This window comes from Aotus nancymaae, unplaced genomic scaffold, assembly GCF_030222135.1.
Source record: "Aotus nancymaae isolate 86718 unplaced genomic scaffold, 86718_ANA_hifiasm-v0.15.2.pri h1tg000076l, whole genome shotgun sequence".
Classification (NCBI taxonomy): Eukaryota; Metazoa; Chordata; class Mammalia; order Primates; family Aotidae; genus Aotus; species Aotus nancymaae.
In genome coordinates, this window is record NW_026988491.1 from 18,779,339 (window position 1) to 18,801,234 (window position 21,896).

At 52.0% G+C, this 21,896-nt stretch overlaps 1 protein-coding gene across 5 annotated transcripts in view; it reads left to right on the plus strand.

Moving 5' to 3' along the window:
* PARVB (parvin beta) overlaps positions 1–21,896 on the plus strand; it is a 145,649-nt gene that overhangs the window by 83,414 nt on the left and 40,339 nt on the right. For all 5 annotated transcript variants that reach the window (XM_064368193.1, XM_064368194.1, XM_064368195.1 and 2 more), the window contains exons 4-8: positions 1,866–1,968; positions 12,741–12,881; positions 14,178–14,293; positions 17,996–18,054; positions 21,624–21,643. In XM_064368193.1, the coding sequence (XP_064224263.1) occupies positions 1,866–1,968; positions 12,741–12,881; positions 14,178–14,293; positions 17,996–18,054; positions 21,624–21,643 (439 nt within the window). The remainder of the gene's footprint in view (positions 1–1,865; positions 1,969–12,740; positions 12,882–14,177; positions 14,294–17,995; positions 18,055–21,623; positions 21,644–21,896) is intronic.

A 21,896-nucleotide genomic window follows, 5' to 3' on the forward strand; every position in this document is an offset into this window, starting at 1 on the left:
GGGTGAGAAGGTGAAGTCCAGGCTCTGAGACGAGGATGGAGGCCCTCCTTCCTTCCTGCCTTCCCTGGGAAGAAGCAGGCCTGGAGTGTGGCGAGTCCTGTTAGAGGCTTCGCTATGGAACTCCCGAGTGGGAGGAGCATGGGGAGGCGGGCCCTGTGCTTAGGGGTCCTGAGTGAGGGATGAACAAGAGGGCATAAACAGGCCTCCTTGGAAGGGAGTGGGGAGGGAGAATGGGAGTTGTCCAGGGCCCTCAGAAATGTGCCATGTGAGGGTCAGGGGAGTTGGGGATGATTCCCCAAGGGAGGCTGCAGGGGGTAAGGGAGGAGGGCAGGCATCCAGTGAGTGTGGGAGTCTGTGGCCCATGGAGGGTAGCGTGAGGCAGCTCCTTGGGAACTGAGGGGGTTCGGGCGCTGTCATGGGACTCCCAGGCCAGTGCTCTCCCTGCCCCTGCCACCCACCTCGCAGAAGGAGCCCCGGGCGGAAGCAGGGTAGCTGGTACTGAGCCCTTGACCTTCAGAGGTGGCATTGACAAGACCAGAATGCCACTGGGCCATGCACCTCTCCCTGCAAACCGTCCTTTAATTTATTTTTACCTCTGTTCCTCATGGGCTTGTGTGTCAGGTTTGATATTTTTGTGCTAGTGGGAAAATAGAATGTGCTTCGCAGAAATCTGCCTTGTGTCCAATGTCTTGGGTTGCAGCTGTTTCAGAGTGACGGGGAACAGGATATTCTGGGCTTGAGCCCTTTTGTTCATCTCTGAGAGGGACATAAACTCCCATTTCCAAGAGGTTACTGGGACCCATGAGGTCGTTGCATTCATTTCGCTTGCACAGGAAAATCGCACACTCCGTGTCATTGGTGGAGTCTGTTTTATTTTGTGGAATAGACGTGTCAGAAGCAGGATTGGCCAGATGGAATTGTGTTCGGCAGGAGTCCTGTCTTTCTGTAGGTATTTTCACAATGGAAGCGACCTTCTAAAGTGCATCTCCCAGTGAGCTGAATAGAGAATCTGTTCTGAAAAGGCTTAAGAGGAAGGCTGGACTGGAAGAATGAAACTGACATCCACAAAGAGGCTCGTACCTGAACGTTCATGGCAGCACCATAGCCACCCCTGAACACCCTGCCTCCTTGCTGGAGTTCTTCAAATTGCCCAAGCTCATCTCGGCCGCATGGCGTCTGCGTACGCCACTCCCCCTATCTCAGACACCACCCCCTCCCCTCCCCTCCATGGCCCACAGACCCCCACACTCAGTACCCAAAAAGGGGTGAGAACCCAAATAACCATCAACCAAGGGATGGAGAAACAAAATGAGGTCCCCCATGAGATGGAATATGATTCAGCCTAGGGATGAAGGAAGGGCTGAAACATGCTATCACATGGATGAACCTTGAAAACACGCTCAGTGAAAGAAACCAGACAGGGAAGGTCACACATCACCTGTTCTTGTTTATATGAAATGTCCAGAAAGCAAAATCCATGGGGAGGGAAAGTACATTGGTGGCTGTGAGAGGCTGTGCGGCGTCTGTCCCTGAGTTTGCCCTGGTCCTGGTGGTGGCTGCAGAGCTGTGCGGCCTCTGTCCCTGCATTTCTCCTGGTTCTGGTGGTGGCTGCAGAGCTGTGCAGGCTCTGTCCCTGCATTTCTCCTGGTCCTGGTGGTGGCTGCAGAGCTGTGCAGGCCTCTGTCCCTGCATTTCTCCTGGTCCTGGTGGTGGCTGCAGAGCTGTGCGGCCTCTGTCCCTGCATTTCTCCTGGTCCTGGTGGTGGCTGCAGAGCTGTGCAGGCTCTGTCCCTGCGTTTGCCCTTGTCGCTACCGCATCCCCATGGTGCTGGCGGAGTGAGGCCGTAACGCCCGCATGTCCTGCAGGTCCTCCTCAACTGGATTAACGATGTGCTGGTGGAGGAGAGGATCATTGTGAAGCAGCTGGAAGAAGACCTGTATGACGGCCAAGTGCTGCAGAAGCTCTTGGGTGAGTCCCCAGCGGGGACAGCTCTGTCCCACCCCCCATCTCCCTGCAGCAGCCCGGGGCTGGACCAGGATTCTCTGCATAGTGATGTCAGTCACAGGTCCTAGGAAGACATTAAAAGCTGCAGTGCACACCTCCCAGGTGGTGCCCCAGGCCCCGGGCTGTGGCTTCAGGGTCCTCTGTCCCCTCACTGTTTCTACAGAGCACCCAGCCATAGGGCAGCAGGAGGTTGGGCACAATCTCCAAAGCTGCCTGTGGCTCCCCTCCTGTTGGGGCTCAGGCCACCTTTGTGTCCCGCCCCTCTCTACTACCCGCTTTCAACTTGAGCTCCTTCAGCTCTGGATGGGAGGCAGCAGGAGGGAAGCGGGTCCCCAGCAACATTCTGTGAGTGAATGTGTCACCAAATATACACATTTTTTGTATACTAAAAATACAAAAAATTAGTCAGGTGTGGTGGGGCACACCTATAGTCCCAGCTACTTGAGAGGCTGAGACAGGAGAATTGCTTGAACCCGGGAAGCAGAGGTTGCAGTGAGCTGGGATCATGCCACTGCCTTCCAGCCTGGGTGACAGAGCAAGAATCTGTCTCAAAAAAAAAAAAAAAAAAAAAGTGAGTTCACACTGATACCTCTAATTCCAGTTCAATGCTACAAGTTTCTCCCTTACCTGTCAGCATTCTCTATTCCAGTCTCCAGGGTAAACCTTGGTTCCAGAAATATATTTGCTGTTTACTCTGATTGCATATAAAATAGTGTCAGAATGGGCCGGGCGCCGTGGCTCACGCCTGTAATTCCAGCACTTTGGGAGGCTGAGGCGGGTGGATCACGAGGTCAAGAGATCGAGACCATCCTGGTCAATACGGTGAAACCCCGTCTCTACTAAAAATACAAAAAATTAGCTGGGCATGGTGGCGCGTGCCTGTAGTCCCAGCTACTCAGGAGGCTGAGGCAGGAGAATTGCCTGAACCCAGGAGGCGGAGGTTGTGGTGAGCCGAGATCGCGCCATTGCACTCCAGCCTGGGTAACAAGAGCGAAACTCCGTCTCAAAAAAAAAAAATAGTGTCAGAATTATGATATCAATATCTCTGCCAACTACAAACATGCTAAGTACAAGATTTCTTTGCCATTATTTTTTAAGTATATGAATTCTGTGTTCAGAGCTTAACTGAATTATTTCCTGTTCCAGTGGTCATGTCATCCATTTGATGTATAAATAATTTGTTTCTGTCTGTATTTAGTTTTTGGGTATATGTTTGCATTTACTTTTATTTAATATTACTTTTAAAAATACGAAGCATTTATGTGCTTCAAAAGTCAAAACTATGAAAATGACATACCTTGAAAGGTCTTGGCCAGGTGTGATGGCTCAGACTAATCATCCCAGCACTTCGAGGGACTGAGGCAGGAGGATCACTTGAGCCCAAGAGTTTGAGACCAACCTGGGCAACATAGTGGGACTTTGTCTCTACAAATTACCAGATGTGATGATAGGCACCTGTAGACCCAGCTGCTTGGGAGGCTGAGGCAGGAGGATTACTTGAGCCTGGGAGGTCGAGGCTGCAGTGAGCCATGATTGTACCACTGCATTCAAGCCTTGGCAACAGAGTGAGAGCCTGGAGACCGGTGTGGGGTAGGGGGAGCGGGGGGGAAGTCTCACTGCTTTTTCTCCCACCTATGCACTCTCAGGTAACCATTTTCAATGGATTCTGATTTTATCCTTATGTTTCTTTACAAAAATGTCCGTACACACACCTACTCATTTCCCTTTCGTTCCGTGCATAAAAGATGGTATACGCGATACGTTCTTTTACGCACCTTGCTTGTTTCACTTAATAATATGTTCTAGGAATCCTTCCACGTGGAGATCACCTTTCTTTTTCTTTATGGCTGCATAGTACTTCGCTGTGTGGCTCTTCTTTAGTTTATTTACCCAGTCTCCTGTATTGAACATTTTTGTCATTTCCAGTATTTTTCTATCACCAATAATATTGTGGGAATATCCTCATGCAGATGTTGAAGAAACTAGAATCATTGACCTCAAGTGTAATGAGTGGCTTCCTTGAGCTCACCGCTGCAGAGGAAGGAATTCCCAAATTGTGGGATGGGTCACCTCTCACCTCTGGCTTTCCCAGGTCTGTTGTGCCTTTTCTGTAGCCACTTTCTGTGTTCCCTGGACTGTTGAGTGTGCAGACGTGATGTAATATTTCCGTTAAAACAATGGTCCCTTGCTCCTGCAACATTGCAGTTTCTCTGCGTCACACAAATGCATTGACCACTAGATTTGGCATCTGGTTGGTCACTGGTGGCCCGGATGAGAACAGTTTTGGTGCAGTGGTGAGGGTCACATCCTGATCAGGGAGGGCTCGGGGCAGAGAACTGTGCCTTTGAGGTGCATGCTTTTGAGAGGAAGAGAGAGGAAGGGAAGTGAGACTGTTGTCCCTGCATCTCCTTTTCTTTTTGAGACAGGGTCTTAGCCCATCACCCATGCTGGAGTGCAGTGGTACAATCACAGCTCACTGCAGTGTTCACTTCCTGGGCTCAGGTGATTCTCCCACCTTAGCCTCCCAAGTAGCTGGGAGTACAGGTGCTCGCCATCGTGCCTGACTAATTTTTTGTACTTTTGGTAGATGCCAGGCTTTGCTGTGTTGCCCAGGTTGGTCTTGAACTCCTGGGCTCCAGCAATCCACGCACCTCAGCCTCCCAAAGTGCTGGGATTACAGCGTGAGCCAGTGCGCCCGTCCATGTAGCTCCTTTTCATGTCTGTCCACTGGGAACCATCCAGGCTGCCTGCCGAAATCACGTGCATGGCGCACTTGGCTCAGTACCTGGCACAGGTCTGTCGTCGATAAGCAGGAGTTGCTATTGTCATCATTGTTGTTTTCTAAACAGACAAATAAAAGCCAAGAGCAGAACTGAGGAGTGTCTGGCTCCCTGCTGGTCCCCCACCCGCTCCACGTCCCCCGGGTGACTGGCACATGATAAATATTTGTTGATTAAGTCCATGAAAAAAGCCCTGCAGTTTCGTTACCTATAAATACTGTGGGGTCCTCTTGTGGGAAATGAAAATGGGACAGATAGATGAGTATTTATCTGGATTTTTGGTCCTCAGTGCCATCCACAGACTCTGGAAGGGACCAGCTATTTGCTGAACAATCTTTCAGTTCTCATAGAGTTCTGATATGTTTTAAGGCCCCAAAGTGCCTGTGACAGTGGCCTCAAGAACTCAGTGTCCCCTTGTACGTGGGATAGCACACCTCTTAAAGGTCAGGAGAAGATTCCACCCGCATCATCCCCAGCACTGGTGGACTCAGCAGATCCTGTGTCTGGGGTTTCTTTTCTGCTCAACCTCCCCTGCTTTGATGGATTGCACAGACAAGCCCCATCCTGGTGGAAGGGTATCCCCTTGGGCCATCCTGCAGGGTCATTCCTTCAGGGCAGGGCTGGTGACTGGGGTGGGATCGTGGTTTTCTGCAGTTTTGACAGAGGACTGACTGCTGCAAGGGGTAGGTGGACAGTGCTGGGGCTGCTGAAAGGATGTGAGTAGGTAGGGGGGTAGGGCGCTGTTCAGGAGAGAGAGAGACTGGGGGAGCCCCTGCCGGAAAAACTTGGCCCTGGAAACCCAGGGGTGCAGCATCGGTAGCTGCCTCTGGACAGTTTGCACACTCTGCACAAAGGGCTCTTACAGATCAGTTCTTGGAGGGAAACCTCATGGGCTTGTGACAGGTGGTGGTAGGGGGATGAGGTGCTAGGGAGGCCATGTCCCATAACACACTCTGAAGGACACAGTGATGCTTGGACCATGTTGTGTGTCCTTATTCAGCTGGCCCTCAGAAAGTACACTTGGAGGGAAACATGTCTGTGTTTGTTTTGGTCACACATTCATTCATTCATTTATTCATTTGTCTGATGGATGAGTGTTCATTGGCTTACATGTGTCGGGTGGGTCTTGGCTCTGGAGACACAGTGGGAAACAAGAGAGATGAGCCTCCTACCCCACCCCCGTCCGCTCCCCCAGCACACAGTCTAGCAGAGCGAAGAAAGGGAAGTATTATGGGGCAGGGTGGTTCAACCTGAGATGGAGATGTTTTAAGGGAGTGACAAGTGCTAGGAAGACAGTAACAGAAGACTATTGGGCAGAGTGGTGGGTGGGGGTGGGGCAGGCAATCCAGGGCAGCTCCTCTGGGGAGGCGACATCTGACCACACGTCTGCACAGTGAGCTTGGGAAGGGCGTTCTGGGCCGAGGTTCTAAAGCGAGAAAGAGCCTGCTGTGTTGGAGGGGCAGTGAAAGGAGTTGGAGGCGAGGCTGAGATGGCAGAGAGGGAGGGAGAGAGCCAAGAGATGAGGCTGGGGCCAGATCTCATTCAGCCCTGCTAGACAACAACCTTTATTCCAGGTGATAGGAAGCCATTGGAGGTTTTGAATAAGGCTGTGACATGGACTGGGTTAGAGTTTAAAAGGGCACTTGGGCTTCTGGGTGCAGGGTGCATGGGGAGGGGAGTCAGGAGTTGGAGCTGAGAGGTCAGTCAGGACACCACTGCCACGGCCCAGGCATCCAATGAGGTGGCTCAGGCTCCAGAGTGGAAGGGCAGACATGGGGACGTTCTGTGCAGTTAAACTGTCAGAGGAATCAAGGCTGATGGCCAGGTTTGTGGCATGAGCAACTGGTGAATGGGAAGCCGTTGGGAGTAGGGTGGGAGGTGGGGAAGGTGGAGGTCTGTGTTGTACGTGCTGGGGCTGAGATGCCTGCCCTCTTGGAGGCGATGCTGAATGGCTAAGCCTGGAATCCAGGCTGCAGTGTACACGTGAAGCCAGCAGAACTGAGCTGATGTTTAGTGCCATGGAACCACACGGCTTCATCACCTGGAGAGGGTGTTCTGAATTATATTTGGCCAAATGCCAAATGGCCAAGAATTAATATCTATATTTGACTAAGGTGAGAATCCCCATCTTAGAATGAGCTCCCATGGTACAAGAATAAATCTGAAACGTTCATCAAGATGGTGTCATACTTATCACAGTTTTACTATAAAAACATTAGTGGTCGAAGTTTTGATGTTTTGCACTGCACTGTCGTTAGTCACGCCCGCCCAGCACTGTTGGGTGCCAGTTGCTCTCAAGGTCTTCAAACCAGACATTTGTGATGCTAGATACTGTGACGCTTTTGGGAAGGCTGGAGGAGCACATGGACCTTTGGCTGATGCTGTCTGAAGGGATGCGCCTCACGTGAAGCCGGCCCTCTCTTGTCAGCCCTTCTCCCTCTCTGAGTGGCGGGTTATGGTAGAGACTCACCTCCTCTTTGATCTTGGATGTGAGGTTTTGGCTGTTGCTGGTGACGACCCTCTGTTGAAACAGTCCCTCTGATTGGTACTTTGCTCCCGGCCGGAAGCAGATATGTTCTAATATTGTCAGAAGCAAATCTGAGTGTTGTGTTCACTTTTTTGGGGGGAATGGCATCTCCTTCTGTCACCCAGGCTGGAATGTGGTGGCACAATCTCGGCTTGCTGCAGCCTCCACCTCCCAGATTCAAGCGATTCTCCTGCCTCAGCCTCCTGAGTAGCTGGGATTACAGGTGCGTACCACCAAGCCTGGCTAATTTTTGTAATTTTAGTAGAGACAGGGTTTTGCCATATTGATCAGGCTGGTCTTGAACTCCCGACTTTGTGATCTGCCCATCTCAGCCTCCCAAAGTGCTGGGATTACAGGTTTGAGCCACCATGCCTGGCCTGACTTTCATTTTTTATTTCTGATTCTTTTGTCTGTACCTGTGGCTTCTTCCACCCAATCACTTGAAACGATATGTCTGCAAGCTCTGTATCTGGCAGCCTGACTGTGGAACCGACCCTCAGAATCTCAGGGCAGGCTCTGAATTTGCATCTGCATCTCAGCCGTGGTTGGCTGTAGACAACGCCAGTGCCTTCTATGGAGTAGAATTGCAGGGGCATCTTTAAAGCCGGCATCTTCCCCTCTCTAGGTACATCTTTTGGTTCCCTCTTCAGTTAGCCCTGGCAAATGCTGCACTTACTCCGGAGTTGCTGTGATTGTCCGTGAGTCCTGCTACACAAGTCGTGTTATCCATAAAGTATAACATGAGGCTTCCCTTGGCTCAAGCAGCCTTTTTCTTGTGGAATAGCTGCTGTCCCATCTTGTTTGAATAATTGCATAAGCACTTGAGAAGGCAGTTCTAAAATCTCTTGAGTATCAACTGGTTTGACATATTAATACCACTTTTTTTTTTAACTGAAAAAAAGAACAATGGATGAGAACATTCAGATAGTAACAGAGCATCAAAATGTCTTGCCTGGCTTTGTGAATGCTGTTTGACTGAAAATACGTAATATGCTATTGATGTGATATACTACTGACGTGATAGGACTGATGTGATCTCCTGATCCTCAAGCCCGGGGATGCCAGGAATGACGGTGATGTAGGCATTCAGCTCTTTGGCTTTCCAAAGGCAGAAGCCCAAACCAAATAGGAGATTTGGGCTGAAAACCAAGGCTGAAGCTAACTTCTGTGCATTTGTAGTAGAGAAGAAGTCTGAGGACTGGGCCTGGGCTGTCAGCCATTCGTGGTCAGGAAGAGGAAGTTCTGGCAAAGGAGTCTCATGGGGGTCAGTCGTGATGGGAGGGAGCCAGAGGAATGCTGCATTTGAGAGGTGTAGATGCGGTGTTTCTAGGAGGTGGGAGGGAGTGAGAGGAAGAGAGAGAGAACAGATCTCTGGTTTGGCCATGTGGAAATCGCCTAGGGTGAGCCAGCAGGATTCCAGAGGAGTCCTTTTTCTTTTTCTGCTCTTGAGATAGGTCTCACTCTATTGCCCAGGCTGGAGTGCAGTGGTGTGATCACAGCTCACTACAGCCTTGAACTCTTAGGTTTGGATGATCTTCCCACCTCAGCCTCCCTGGGTAGCCGGGACCACAGATGCATACCACGACACCCAGATAATTTTTGCATTTTTTTTATTGTAGAGCTAGGGTTTTGCCATGTTGCCCAGGCTAGTCTTGAACTCCTGGGCTCAAACAATCCTCCCACCTTGGCCTCCCAAAGTGCAGGGATCACAGGCATGAGTCACTGCATCCAGCCGAGTCCCTCTTCTTGAAAGTAGACTCTGGAAGCAGCTGCCGAGTTCTCTGCCACATACCAGGTTTCTGGGGGTGTAGCTCCCCTGTGTTTGCAGTACAGCTCTCAAAGTAGACTGCATGTGGCCAGAGTGAGGTGCTCACCCTGGGGGAACTCCTCTGGCTGTTGTCGTCCTGCTCACTCATGGGTACGTCCTCTCCTTGTGAAGGTCAGGTCCTTCCTTACATGTGTACCCAGCCCCACCTGTGGCCATCACCCAGGGTCACCTGCTACATGGGAGAATCCTTCCTGGCTTTCTCTGTCTCTTTTTGTGCAAGGAAGATAGGGGTCCTGGCCATGACAGAGCCCTGAGCTGCTCCTACAGCTCCTGTCAGTGGTGACAGTGATGTCTGGTGATGCAGGTGACCATGTGCCATATTCTCTGCTGTGCAGGAGTCACCCAAGACCCAGCTTATGGCAGCACCTGGGCATGGCCAGTCTCTTTGGTCTCTGTTGCAGGCTGTTTTCACCACCAAATTCATATGTTGAACCAGGCAAGACATTTTGATGCTCTGTTACTATCTGAATTCTACATGTGGGGCCCACCCATGGGACCTTATTTTACCTCAACTGCCTCTTTAAATACAGGCACATAGGCCAGGTATGGTGGCTCACGCCTGTAATCCCAACACTTTGGGAGGCCGAGGCAGGTGGATAACCTGAGGTCAGGAGTTTGAGACCAGACTGTTCAACATGGTGAAACCCTGTCTCTACTAAAAATACAAAAAATTAGCCGGGCATGGTGGCAGGTGCTGTAATCCCAGCTACTTGGGAGGTTGAGGCAGGAGAATCATGTGAACCTGGGAGGTTGCAGTGAGCTGAGATCACGCCACTGCACTCCAGTCTGGGTGGCAAGAGCGAAACGCTGTCTCAAAAAAAAGAAAAAAAAATACAGGCATGTTGCAAGGTATGAGAGCCTCACCCATTAGGAGAGATGGGTAGCCTGGCAGGCCCCCACTGGCCCTGCTACCAGCCAGCCCTGCAGGTTGAACCTCAGAATGTGACTGTGTTTAAAGAGGTAATAGGCTGGGTGCAGTGGCCCATGCCTGTAATCCCAGCACTTTGGGAGGCTGAGGTGGGTGGATCACTTGAGGTCAGGAGTTTGAGACCAGCCTGACCAACATGGCAAAATCCCAACTCTACTAAAAATACAAAAATTACCCAGGCATGGTGGTAGATGTCTGTAATCACAGCTACTGGGGAGACTGAGACAGGAGAATCACTTGAACCTGGGAAGCGGACATTGCAATGAGCTGAGATGGTGCCGTTGCACTCCAGATGGCATCACTCCTGGGTGACTAGAGTGAAACTCCATCTGAAAAAGAAAAAGAGGTAATGAAGGTAAAATGAGGCCATATGAGTGGGCCCTAATCCAATATGTCTAGGTTCCTATAAAAAGAGGAGATCAGGACACAGACACGCACAGAAGGAGATGGAGTGAGGACACAGGAAGGAGAGGGCAGCCATCTGCAAGCCAGGAGAGGGGCCTCAGAAGGGTCCGCCCCGCTGGTGTGTTGGTCTTGGACTTCTGGCCTCCAGAGCTGTGACATACATCTCCGTTGTTGAAGCCACACGGTCCATGGCATGCTTCGTTGCAACAGCCCAGGCAAACCAATCCATTGTCCTCCACTCCTCTGCCGACTCCTCTTCCTCCACCCTGGGTGACGTGGCCGTGTTCCGTCTGCAGGGCTGCATGGTGGCAGCTGCAACAGGGGCGCGTCAGGCTCCCATCTCCCTGGTGTATGAGGCTCTGTGACCACCCAGCTCTGTGCCATCCTCTCTCTCTCCTTCCTTCTCCAAGCTGCCCTGCTCTGCCCTGTCTGGTAGTTGAACACCTGTGGGACCTGCTTGCTCTCTACTTCCAGGGCGCGAATTCAGACAGACAGCTGTGGATGACTCAGCGAGGAGCTGTTAGATCCAGATGGAGGGAAATGAGATGAATAAGCGGGGATGGTTTGCACTCCCCTGCAGGGTGCGCTTTGTCGGGCTGCTGTTTCCTCTCTTGCAGTTGCTGCCACCCAATCTGATGTTATTTACGGGTGTCTCTCTCCACTAGGGACCTCTGTTATCTGTGTCATTTCCAGCACCTAGGACAGTGCCTGTCACACAGTGGGTGCCCATCCCTACCTGTGAGCCAGCAAATGAATGATTGAAGGGGTATTCTGAGCCCAGCAAACTTGCTCTAGAATTGTATTGTCCTGAAAGGGATACCAAAGCTGTTTGTTTTCCAATTGAGAAAAGGGAGGCTGTTGGGGAGATAATGCTGAAGACTTGGGGGCCTCCAGCTAAAATGCTTTAAATGGAACTTTGCACTGGGAATCACTTGCAAAACAGAAACCCCATTTGTGACTGGCCTGGAATTGATTGCTGTCATGATCACCCGTCAGTGCTGGCGTCACTGACAGCAGCTGTGTATGGAAGGCTCCGTGCTGAGAGCTTGCAGTCACCCTCCCAGTAAACCGTCTCATGATGCTCTGTGACGTCGCTTTTGTCGTTTTGCAGAGGGGATCTATCAGTAAAGACAGGAGTCTTAGAATCGAAGACTAGCAGGGAAGCTGGGAGTCCTTCCTGCCGTGTGGCCCTGCAGCAGGCGTGGGGTGGGGCGCTGGTGGCCAGCACCCCTGCCAGCACCTACTGCTAACAAAAGGGAAATTGAAGGAGGTGCGGGCCTGGCTGGAGCTCAGTCTCAGTAATTGAATCTTGACGAAATGTGACAGTTCTTGTCCGCGCTCCTCCAGATTGCTTCCTGCTCGTTCCTGGTAATAAAGTCGTCGCCCGTTCTGTGAATATCTAATCTAACTTCCTATTGTGGTGTCAGAATGTTAGAGAAACAAGAATGGGAGCCTCAGGTGTGTGGGGAGACAGAGGCAGCTTCTAAGACCGTTTTTATTATTATCTTTATCAGTCCTCTCCCTTCCGGGACCCACTGGGACAGTCTTCTTCTCACCTGCTGACCCCCACTCTTGTTCTTCTGGGTAACCTCCTTGCCTCTCAACTCCATCTCGAATTGTGTTTTTCCCATTTTGTATGCATAGAATGTTCCCTAGTATAACACCCACAGTTTTATCCTTAACTCTTCTTCCCTTTCCAATCTGGAGTCATTCTCTAAGAAAGATGAGTGACCCGAAAGCTCAGAGTTCCATGGCTCAACATCTCAAGATGCCTCCATGGCCGCATGGTAACCAGCCCTGCTTCGGGGACCTCCTTGCAGCCGGGGTCCTGGTGGTTCTGAGTTCCTCCAGCTAGATCCTTCCCTTCCCCCCAACTCCGTCTCTCGCTCCCTCCCTTCCTCCCTCCCTCCCTCCCTTCATTCCTTCCTTCCTTCCTTCTTTCTTGACAGGGTCTCACTCTATCGCCTAGGCTGGAGTGCAGTGGCACAATTTCGGCTCACTGCAACCTCCGCCTCGTGGATTCAACTGATTCTCCTGCCTCAACCTCCCAAGTAGCTGGGATTACAGGTGCGCACCAGCACACCCAGCTAATTTTTGTATTTTTAGTAGAGATGGGGTTTTACCATATTGGTCAGGCTGGTCTTGAACTTCTGGCCTCAAGTGATCCACCCATCTCAGCCTCCCAAAGTGCTGGGGTTACAGGTGTGAGCCACCACACCTGGCCTTCCAACATTTTCTGACCCTCTCCTCTTGTCCTTCTCATTGCAGAAAAACTGGCAGGATGCAAGCTGAATGTGGCTGAGGTGACACAGTCGGAAATAGGGCAGAAACAGAAGCTGCAGACGGTGCTGGAAGCAGTACATGACCTGCTGCGACCCCGCGGCTGGGCGCTCCGGTGGAGTGTGGACTGTGAGTTCCATACCACGGGGCGGGGGTGGGGGTGGGGGGCGGGAGCGTCTGGAGGGAGCCCGTCCTTTCGACATTCGTCATCCACATTTGTCATCCACATTCATCATCATCCCATCTGGCCTTGCATCTTAAAATTGGGTTCATCTCCCTGCTCTGTGAGAGGTAGCATTGCAGGAGTAGGGTTAGGGAGCTCCTAGGAAAGGGACCTGGTCAGGCCGAAATTCTCCATCCTCCTCAGGCTGCAGAGGAGAGAGGCATTGTTTCTGGCTGGGTGGATTAGAGGGACTTCGAGAGACAGAAGCAGCCTTGAGGGGTTCTTGTTGGGACTCAACCCCGAATACCAGTGGCAGCGTCACCCAGTGGGCTGTTTGCCTGTGACCCTCTGGAATGTGTCCCAGAGTGGGCTGGCATTAGGAGGGGTGACATCACGGTATTTCCCAGCGAAGACATGAACCCGGAAGGTGAAAGACTAAGCCAGAAGAAGGTGGAAAGTTCTCCTCAGTCTTGCCCACTCCTTCCCCACCTCCTTCCCCTTGAAGCAGGGCCCTCAGGGTGTGGCTTCAGGACTCTCTGTGCTTTGGTGAGCTGGGACCTCAGCAGTGGGCAGGAGGCCCTGGATCCTGGCCCTGCACCTGGTTTCTCAGCATCAAGACTTTGGGCAGACCCAGGCTGCCTCGTGGGTTGCTGGGTCTGTGGGTGGGGAATCGGGTGCCTTGTAAGCTCTAAAGCCCTGCACAGGAGAAGTGGTGATGATGACCCAACCTGAGTCCGCATGCTGAGGAAGAGAGAGGAGGGACTCAGGCATGGCAGGGCTGATGTCTAATGTCCCCAGAGCCACATCTGCCCTTGGCAGCCTACCCTAGTTGAGATGGTTCATTGCATAGAGTGAGCCCTTTTTTAGCATCAGGGAGAATAACATGCATCCTTGTGAAGGGGTAAACAGCCGTGACCTGCTTCCCATGATCTTTTCCCTTTTGTGCTAATTTTACTATGCTGTTCCTTCCTTCTCCTCATCCCTGCCCAATTTATTGCTTTTAAGAACAAAATTGTGCTTCTAAAAGTGGTTGCACAGGTCACCTTAGGCCAAGAGGAAAGGAGGCATTGAAACTAGAAATGGATTCACCCAGGTCGCACATCAGCTGTCTTCATTCGTCCACACTTCGATCCGTCCTTGCCTTGCTGGAGTCTCATTTAGATGCTGCGTGTCTCTGTTGCCTTCTGTATGTGGGCTCAGGTTCCTGTCTAACCCGATCTAAAGCGTCTCCCTTCCTTCTCCCTCCCTCCTCCCTCCCACAGCAATTCACGGGAAGAACCTGGTGGCCATCCTCCACCTGCTAGTCTCTCTGGCCATGCACTTCAGGGCCCCCATCCGCCTTCCTGAGCACGTGACTGTGCAGGTGGTGGTCGTGCGGGTGAGTAAAACCGAGCGATCAGCCTGCCTGTAATGCCGCCAGAGAGGCAAGGTCTTCTTCCTCCCGTCATTTTCCTGCCCTCCCCGTCGTTTTCCCCCTCCCCGCAAGAGGCTACCTTCTGTTTTTCCCTTTTGACAGCATGTGCGTCTCACCCTGGCTCCGAGATAAGTGATTAGAATGGGAACAATGGCATTGATTTGATGAGAGGCAGAGGCATGAGGGTGTTGAGGTTTAATTTTCCACAGTTTTGAAAAGAACATTCATTTCTCTCCAAAGGCAACTGGTTGGAATTCAATCCCCTTGAATGTGCTTATTACTCATTGGAGGAGGTTGGCCTCGCAGGATGAAACAGACACCCAAATTAAAGCCGCTTTGCATTTGCTGGGGATTGTTCATCATGCCCATCATCTCTTTTTTTGGGTTCATTTCTCTCGATTCATTTGGAGAAATGGAACCAGGACCCAGGTCCTTCTAACAGAGGGTGAGGTAGAGTCACCATTCTCTTGCTGTTTCTTTTACGTTTATATTTTTATTTATGTATTTATTTATTTTTGAGACACAGTCTTGCTCTGTAGCCCAGGCTGGAGTGCAGTGGCACAATCTCGGCTCACTGTAACCTCCGCCTCCCAGGTTCAATGGATTCTCTTGCCTCAGCCTCCTGAGTAGCTGAGATTACAGGCGCCCACCACCACGCCCAGCTAATTTTTGTATTTTCAGTAGAGATGGGGTTTCACCATGTTGGTCAGGCTGGTTTTGAACTCCTAAACTCGTGATTCGCCCGCCTCAGCCTCCCAAAGTACTGGGGTTACAGGTGTGAGCTTCTGCGCCCGGCTATTTTTTATTTTATTTTATTTTTTGAGACAGGGTTTCACTCTGTCACCCAGACTGCAGTACCATGGTGCAGTCACAGGTGACTTCAGCCTCAACCTCTTGGGCTCAAGCGATCCTTCCACCTCAGTCTCCCAAGTAGCTAGGACTACAGGCACAGGCCACCACACCTGGCTAATTTTAAATTTTTGTAGAGATAGGGTCTCGCTATGTTGCCCAGGCTGGTCAAACTCCTGGGCTCAAGGGATCCTCCCATCTCAACCTCCCAAAGTGCTGTGATGATAGGCGAGAGCTGCCGTGCCTGGCCTTGTTCCCCTTACATTTAAGTGGACAGTCGCTGCATAGGGTTCGTGTGTGCAGTTTCCCTCAGTAAATGTGCACTGAGCATCTGCTATCCTCCGAGCACTCAGCATAGGCTGCCGAGGCAGTAAAGGAGAAACACACGCCTGGGGTCTGCGGGGACGTCCACTGCTGCCAGAGTTGAGGTCACGCTGGAAACCTTGGATGCCTCCGTGTTTATTTGACTCGAGACATCTGGCTCCACTTTCCTCTGGCTTTTAAACTTCTCAGTCCTGTGGTCTCTGTGGTCCGGGAGGACCTGGCTGCGGCCGTGTTTTCCGAACCCATTCTGACCCCTCTGTCACCCTGGGAGCTCAGTCTTGACCTGACGGGAATGCCCGTCTCTGGCATCAGGCGAGGGCCACCTCATGTTGCCATGATTTTCCTTCCTAAGGTGGATGTTTGCAGTTGGTGGTGGTGACTCAGGACCTCGGGGTCCATTCCTATTCCCCTTATCTTGGCCACGGGTTCATAGGCAGCCGTCCTGGAAAGGCTTCCCTAGGACACACGGGGATGTGGTTCCCAACCCCACCTACGTCAGCCCGGGGCCCCAGGGGCCCTGTGCAGCCTCCAAAACCCCAGTATTTCCTTTCAGCCTTGCACTCGGGGCCAAGATAATCTTTGGGGTTTGCAGCAAGTTTGAACCAGGCAAGCACTTGTGCTTCCTGCCGTAACTGGGGTTAGAGAAGTGTTTGGACCATCAGAGTGGAATAAAACGGGGAGCTGGGGGTCCTGTGAACTGGGCACCATTACTCCCTAGACCTTAGAGCTGCCTTCTGTCTTCCCTGCAGCCCCCTCTGAGCTTCCTCAGGGGACCCCTTATCGAACTCAAGACAGGGTGATGCAAGGGATGTGGCATTTCCTGGGGGGGAAGGAAGGAAGGGAAGGGCCTTATTTGCTGCCTGGCCACGTGACTTTGGGCTGATCACCTGCTATTGGAAATAGATGCTCAGTGCCGCAAAGGAAAATTAGCACTGAGACACAGGATCAGCAACACAGTTTTTACTTTCTGGGCTACAGGAAGGGTACTCTCGGGTTTTAGTTTAGATTGCGAGGCCTGGCTCCAGCCGACAGAGATCAGACACAGCAGTGAGGACAGCTCCAAATGTGTAAGGAATAAATTTGTCTGTTTTCCTTTGCTCATTGTACTGTCGTGGCAAGATGGCTCATGCCACCAAGCACCTATTTCCAACACTTGCCTTTGCTGAGCTGTAGTACTTTCCCCCATAAAATCAAGATCTTACTAGAAAACTTTGAAACATCCAGCTTTATGTCTCCAATCCCTAGACCTGGGCCCAGCACCTGGTGGGTGGGTGCCTCATGCATCTCTGGTCCGTGACTAAGTGAATAGTCTCTCTGGACCTTCCTTGGCAGACCCTCCTGAGAATCAGGTTAAGCGTTGCCCACAGAGTCGTTCCATAAGCAGCACCATCCCTGAGTGTTCGCTGGAGGCCAAGCTCCGGAAAGCGATGGAAGCTCAGGTCTTGGTGGTGTCCACGGTGGGCTGGCCCAGTGGGAAGTGAGTTCCCGGTCCCTCGAGGGGTTCAGCGGTGGTTGGATCAGCCACCCGGCTCTACCTGGAGCTCCCATGAGAGGTGGGCTGCCGCCCCCACTGTCACCACTGCCATGCCCCCACTTGCCACCATCATTGCTTTTTTATACCTGTCATGCTCTGGGAGAAGTGTGACCTGTACTGTGTCAGTTTCCTAGGGCAGTGGTAACAAAGTGCCACAAACCAGGTGGCTTAAAACAGCAGGCATTTATTCTCTTGCAATTATGGAGGCCAGAAGTCTGAAATCAAGACGTCATCAGAATAGTATGTCCTTCCTCATGCCTCTTCCTCTAGGGGAGGGGTCTTCCTGCCTCCTCCAGCTTCTGATGGTGCCCATTGGTCCTTGGTGTTCTTGGCTTGTGGCCGCATCTCTCTAGTCTCTGCATCCGTCATCATGTGGCCTCCTCCCTCTGTCTATTTCTCCTTCTAATAAGGATGTCAGTTATACTGGATTAAGGTGGGGCTCACCATAATCATTGCAGCTTCATCTGAGCTGGTATCTGCAAAGACCCTTATTTCCAAATGAGGTCACGTGCTGAAGTGCGTGGTGTATATGAACTTTGGGGGACCCCCTACAGTCCCGTGCACACACATGGTAGCAGGGGGTGTTCCCTGTTATTTACGTTCCTTCCAATTGCGAGCCTCATCTCTCCTGGCTGCAAAGCGTGGAGGATCCCTTTGGGGAATCCTGACCTGGGGTGTTTCTCCTGAGACCTACCCAAATGCCAGCTCTCAGAGCCATGGGGAGACCAGAGGGTGGGGAGGAGGATGGGGACAGGTTGTGGCCACTGAAAGGCACCCTGCCCAGGGTCCCCTGCTGTGCCCTGACCAAGGCCTGGCATGCATGTTCAGCACCACCCCTCCCTCTCCGTGGCTCTCTTCTAAGAGGGTGTCCGGCCCCGCAGCTTCATCTGTCCTTTTGGTGCGTCCTTCCTCATCTCTCCACTGCCTGACTTTGTGTTTGTTTATGCTGGGGTTTTCAGAAGCGGGAAGGCCTGCTGCATTCCAGCCACATCTCGGAGGAGCTGACCACAACCACAGAGTGAGTGGACCCCTGCCCTGCCGTGCCCTTCCAGGCCATGCTGCTCTGAACGAGCTGGACCCCAGGCTGCCACTTCAGCCAGAGACGCCGGCGCACGTGGAGCTGCTCCTGGTCCACGCCCCTTCACTTTAGCATGTGATTCTCATGCTGCTTCCTACCCCAGCTCTCCTCCCGCTGCACACTTTCTTCAGAGCTTTTAACATTAGAACTGAGTTACCTTCCACAGCCTTTGAATTTTTCATTCCTTATCTTAAAAGGTGAGCTTTAAGAATGTTCAAGGTGGGGCGGGCAGAGCGAGAGTTCAGGACGGTTAGAGAGACCCATTGTCTCCATTCGTTTATTTGTCTACATTAGCCCTGTCAGAGGTGGGAGCTGCATGTTTAAACCAGAACTTTCCTTTGACAGACATGGCTAAGCCATCTCTTATCTCCGAGAGAAAGCCAGGGGGCAGGTGTTCAGAAGTCTAGAAGGCTTCAAATCTATTGAAAATAGCAAATCAAACAATATCTGTGGTGTGTGGTTTTAAGGACCCCTTGTGATAACCTGTTAAGGATCTTTAGAATTCACCACATTTGTGCCTCTTGACTAAACCTGTTTCAGATGAAACAGAACATTTAAAAATTGATTGTCTCAGCTCATCCATCAGCTAAGTTCACAGAGTGATTAATTACTGTGTTGTGAATTCATGGATGGTATTTCAAAAATTAGAGCTGACACAGGAAACCACTCGTGGCTTGCAAGCTGTCAGGGAAGATGATGGGATGGTGGAGTGCAGGCTAATGCCTGTGCGGAGGCTGGCGAAGAGGCCTCCCAGTCTGCCCCAGGCCCGGGAAGGGAACAGGGACAGCTGGAGGAGGGAGGATGAGAATGTGGTTCTGTGCCCGGCACAGTGGGCCTTTGGCAGCAGCTCTGTCTGGTCAGCGGTAGGAGAAGAGCTGCTTGTGAGGAACTGGGATTGGGCTGGTGTCTTACTGTTTATTATTGTGTAACAAATCACCCCCAAAGCTGAGTGGCTTAAAACAACATCTGTTTCATTCACTGCTCACAATTCTGTGGGTCAGCAATCTGGGCTGGACTCAGCGGCACGGTTCTTCAGCCAGTCTCACCTGGGGTTGCTCGTGTGATGCAGACACCTGAAGGCTGGATGGAGGCTGGGGAGGCTTCTTGGCTTCCCCCTACCTCTGGCAGTTGGTGTTTACCTCCCTTGGGTCTCTTTCCTCCTCACGGAGCTGGACATCTTCCCAGAGTGCCCTCAGGGTCCTGAGAGAGTGAGAGTGCAGCTGCAGGCCCCTTGAAGCCTTGTCTCAGACAACCATACCCATGTCCTCAATTCTGTGAGTCAAAGTGAGTCACAGGTCATGCTGGATCAAGGTGCAGGAAACAGACTCTGCCTCCTTGTGCAGGAATGGCCTAGGCACATTGTTGGAGGTGGACACGCTGTGATAAGAGTCCCCTTCCAGGTGACGGGGGTCCCATATGAGGGCAGCAAGGAGGAGCTGGGGCCCCCACAGTTGTCCTAAGTAAAACCAGAATGGTCCAGAGACAGAGAATGAGCAAGTGGATGGGAGAATAGCCTCAGCTATTTGCCAGCGGTAAGTGGCCCCGAGGACCTGCTGCATGCCAGGCTCCCTGCTGGGTCCACAGAGACACGGAGAGGTGGGCTGAGCATGGTCCCTCTCCTCCAGGGCAGCCCATCCTGCTAGTGAGAAAGGACACATCCAAAGACATGTACAGTCCAGCACAGGGGGCTTGTGGGAAGTGCCTCAGGGCCCTAAGGGAATTTCCAGGAGGAGGGGAGTGCCCCAAAGTCAGGGCAGAGGAAATTCCAATGGAAGCCACCTCAACCAGATGCCAGGTGGCCCTGAGCAGCGAGAAAGGGAGTTGGGGTTTTCTAGCTGGAGTCAGTGTCCCTCTGCAAGCCAGGGCAGGGGTAGGGGAGAGGCTGGTATCACCTCTCCAGGCTGATGCCTCAGGTGGGTCCTCCTCAGAGCTCGTCACGCCATCCTGGTCACCTGTTCCTGCTCCTCCCGGTGGCCGCAGAGGCTCTAACGGAGCATCTGAATCATGGGATGTCTGCTGAAAACCAGCGGCCCAAAGATCCATGTTCAGTTTCCTAAGGCGGCATCACCACCTCCCATCCAGTCTCAGTGTTCTCCTTTCTCTTTCTAGTGGCAGCTACAAGGTCACCACCTCCAGGAAGCCCTCCTATCTGCCAAGTAGGAGTGCTTGGCTTTCTGTTAGTTCCCATAGCCTCTGGACACACGTGGCCAACGTTGAAATATTGGCTTAGGAGGTGTCTCACCCCGGCCGTCCCGAGGGCAGGGCCACACAGTATTTTTCTCCAGGCGATATTAATTTCTGTTATCTGCACAGCCTGCACATAGTAGGTGCTCAAGTAAGTGCTTGTTAAATAAGATAGAGCCAAAGGACTTGAGTCTAGAGGGATTTGGGGACAAAGTAAAGACTTCCTTGCCTCTCAGGAAGGCAGTGCGTGGAAAGGCTCTGGGCGCTCACGCGCTGGGAATCTTTGAGAAGATGCTCACCGCCCCCATCTCCCTCACTGCTTTCACTGCCCGCTGCCTGAGATCAGGGCCCGGCCGCGTGGTTCCCCAGAATCCTTTAAATCCATGAGTCCTGCAAGTACATTGTGTTTATCCTGGAAACATAATACTTGGGTAACCAGCAACCTTGTGTGTTTATTTATTTATTTTTTTGAGAGAGTCTTGCTCTGTTGCCAGGCTGGAGTGCAGCGTCGACCTCCCAGGCTCAAGCGATCCTCCCACCTCAGCTCCCGAGTAGTTGGGGCCACAGCCCACGCCATTACACCCAGCTAATTTCTTTGTGCTTTTCATAGAGGGGGTTTCGCCACAGTGGCCAGGCTGGTCTCCAGCCTTGGGTTTTTGTTTGTTTGTTTTTGAGACAGAGTTTTACTTTCATTGCCCAGGCTGGAGTGCAATGGCAGTCTCGGCTCACTGCAACCTCCACCTACTGGGTTCAGGTGATTCTTCTGCTTCAGCCTCCCAGGTAGCTGGGATTACAAGCACCTGACACCACACCCGGTTAATTTTTGCATTTTTAATAGAGACAGGGTTTCACCATTTTGGCCAGGCTGATCTCGAGCTCTTGAGCTCAAATGATCCATCTGCCTCTGCCTCCCAAATGCTGGGATTACAGGCGTGATCCACCGTGCCTGGCCCAGCCTGTGTTTTGAGCCTTCCATGGCTGCCGGAAGCCCTATTATCTGCTGAAATCTTCAGGTTAACTAACCTCCGTCTTGATTTAAGTACCTCCCCTCCAAAAGGCATTCACGGCATGGTTAATGCACAAATAGAGATGGTGATTTGCTGCTGATCTTGTGCAAACGTGAATAATCCACACAAGCACCTCTCGTTTATAATTAGAGCGGGCCAGAGCGTAGCACAGTGTGACCTGCATTATCAGTAGGCCTTCACGTGGGCAGCGAGGGGCCTGGCTTTCGGGCTGGCCTGTCCCTCACCCTCCACGTGCTGCTTGTGAAACTGCATTCGGAGTGACCCATCTGACGCCTTTCTCTGTGTTCTTGTTTGCAGGATGATGATGGGCCGGTTCGGTAAGTAACCCCGGGGAAAGTGGGGAGATGGAGGTGTGTTAGGGCTGCCCCAGGAAGCCCCCTGAGACTGTACATGGTCATTTGAGGGGAGTGGGAAGCTGGGTGGGTCTCACTGCCCCTGTAGTTCTGTAATCCTAGAGAAAGTACGCTGTCTGCCCCCACCTTTCGGTATAATGGGCTTGTTTCTCAGAGCCAAGAGGGGCTGGGTAGTGCTAGGTAGAGTCGGGTGGGGCCAGGCACAATGACTCACACC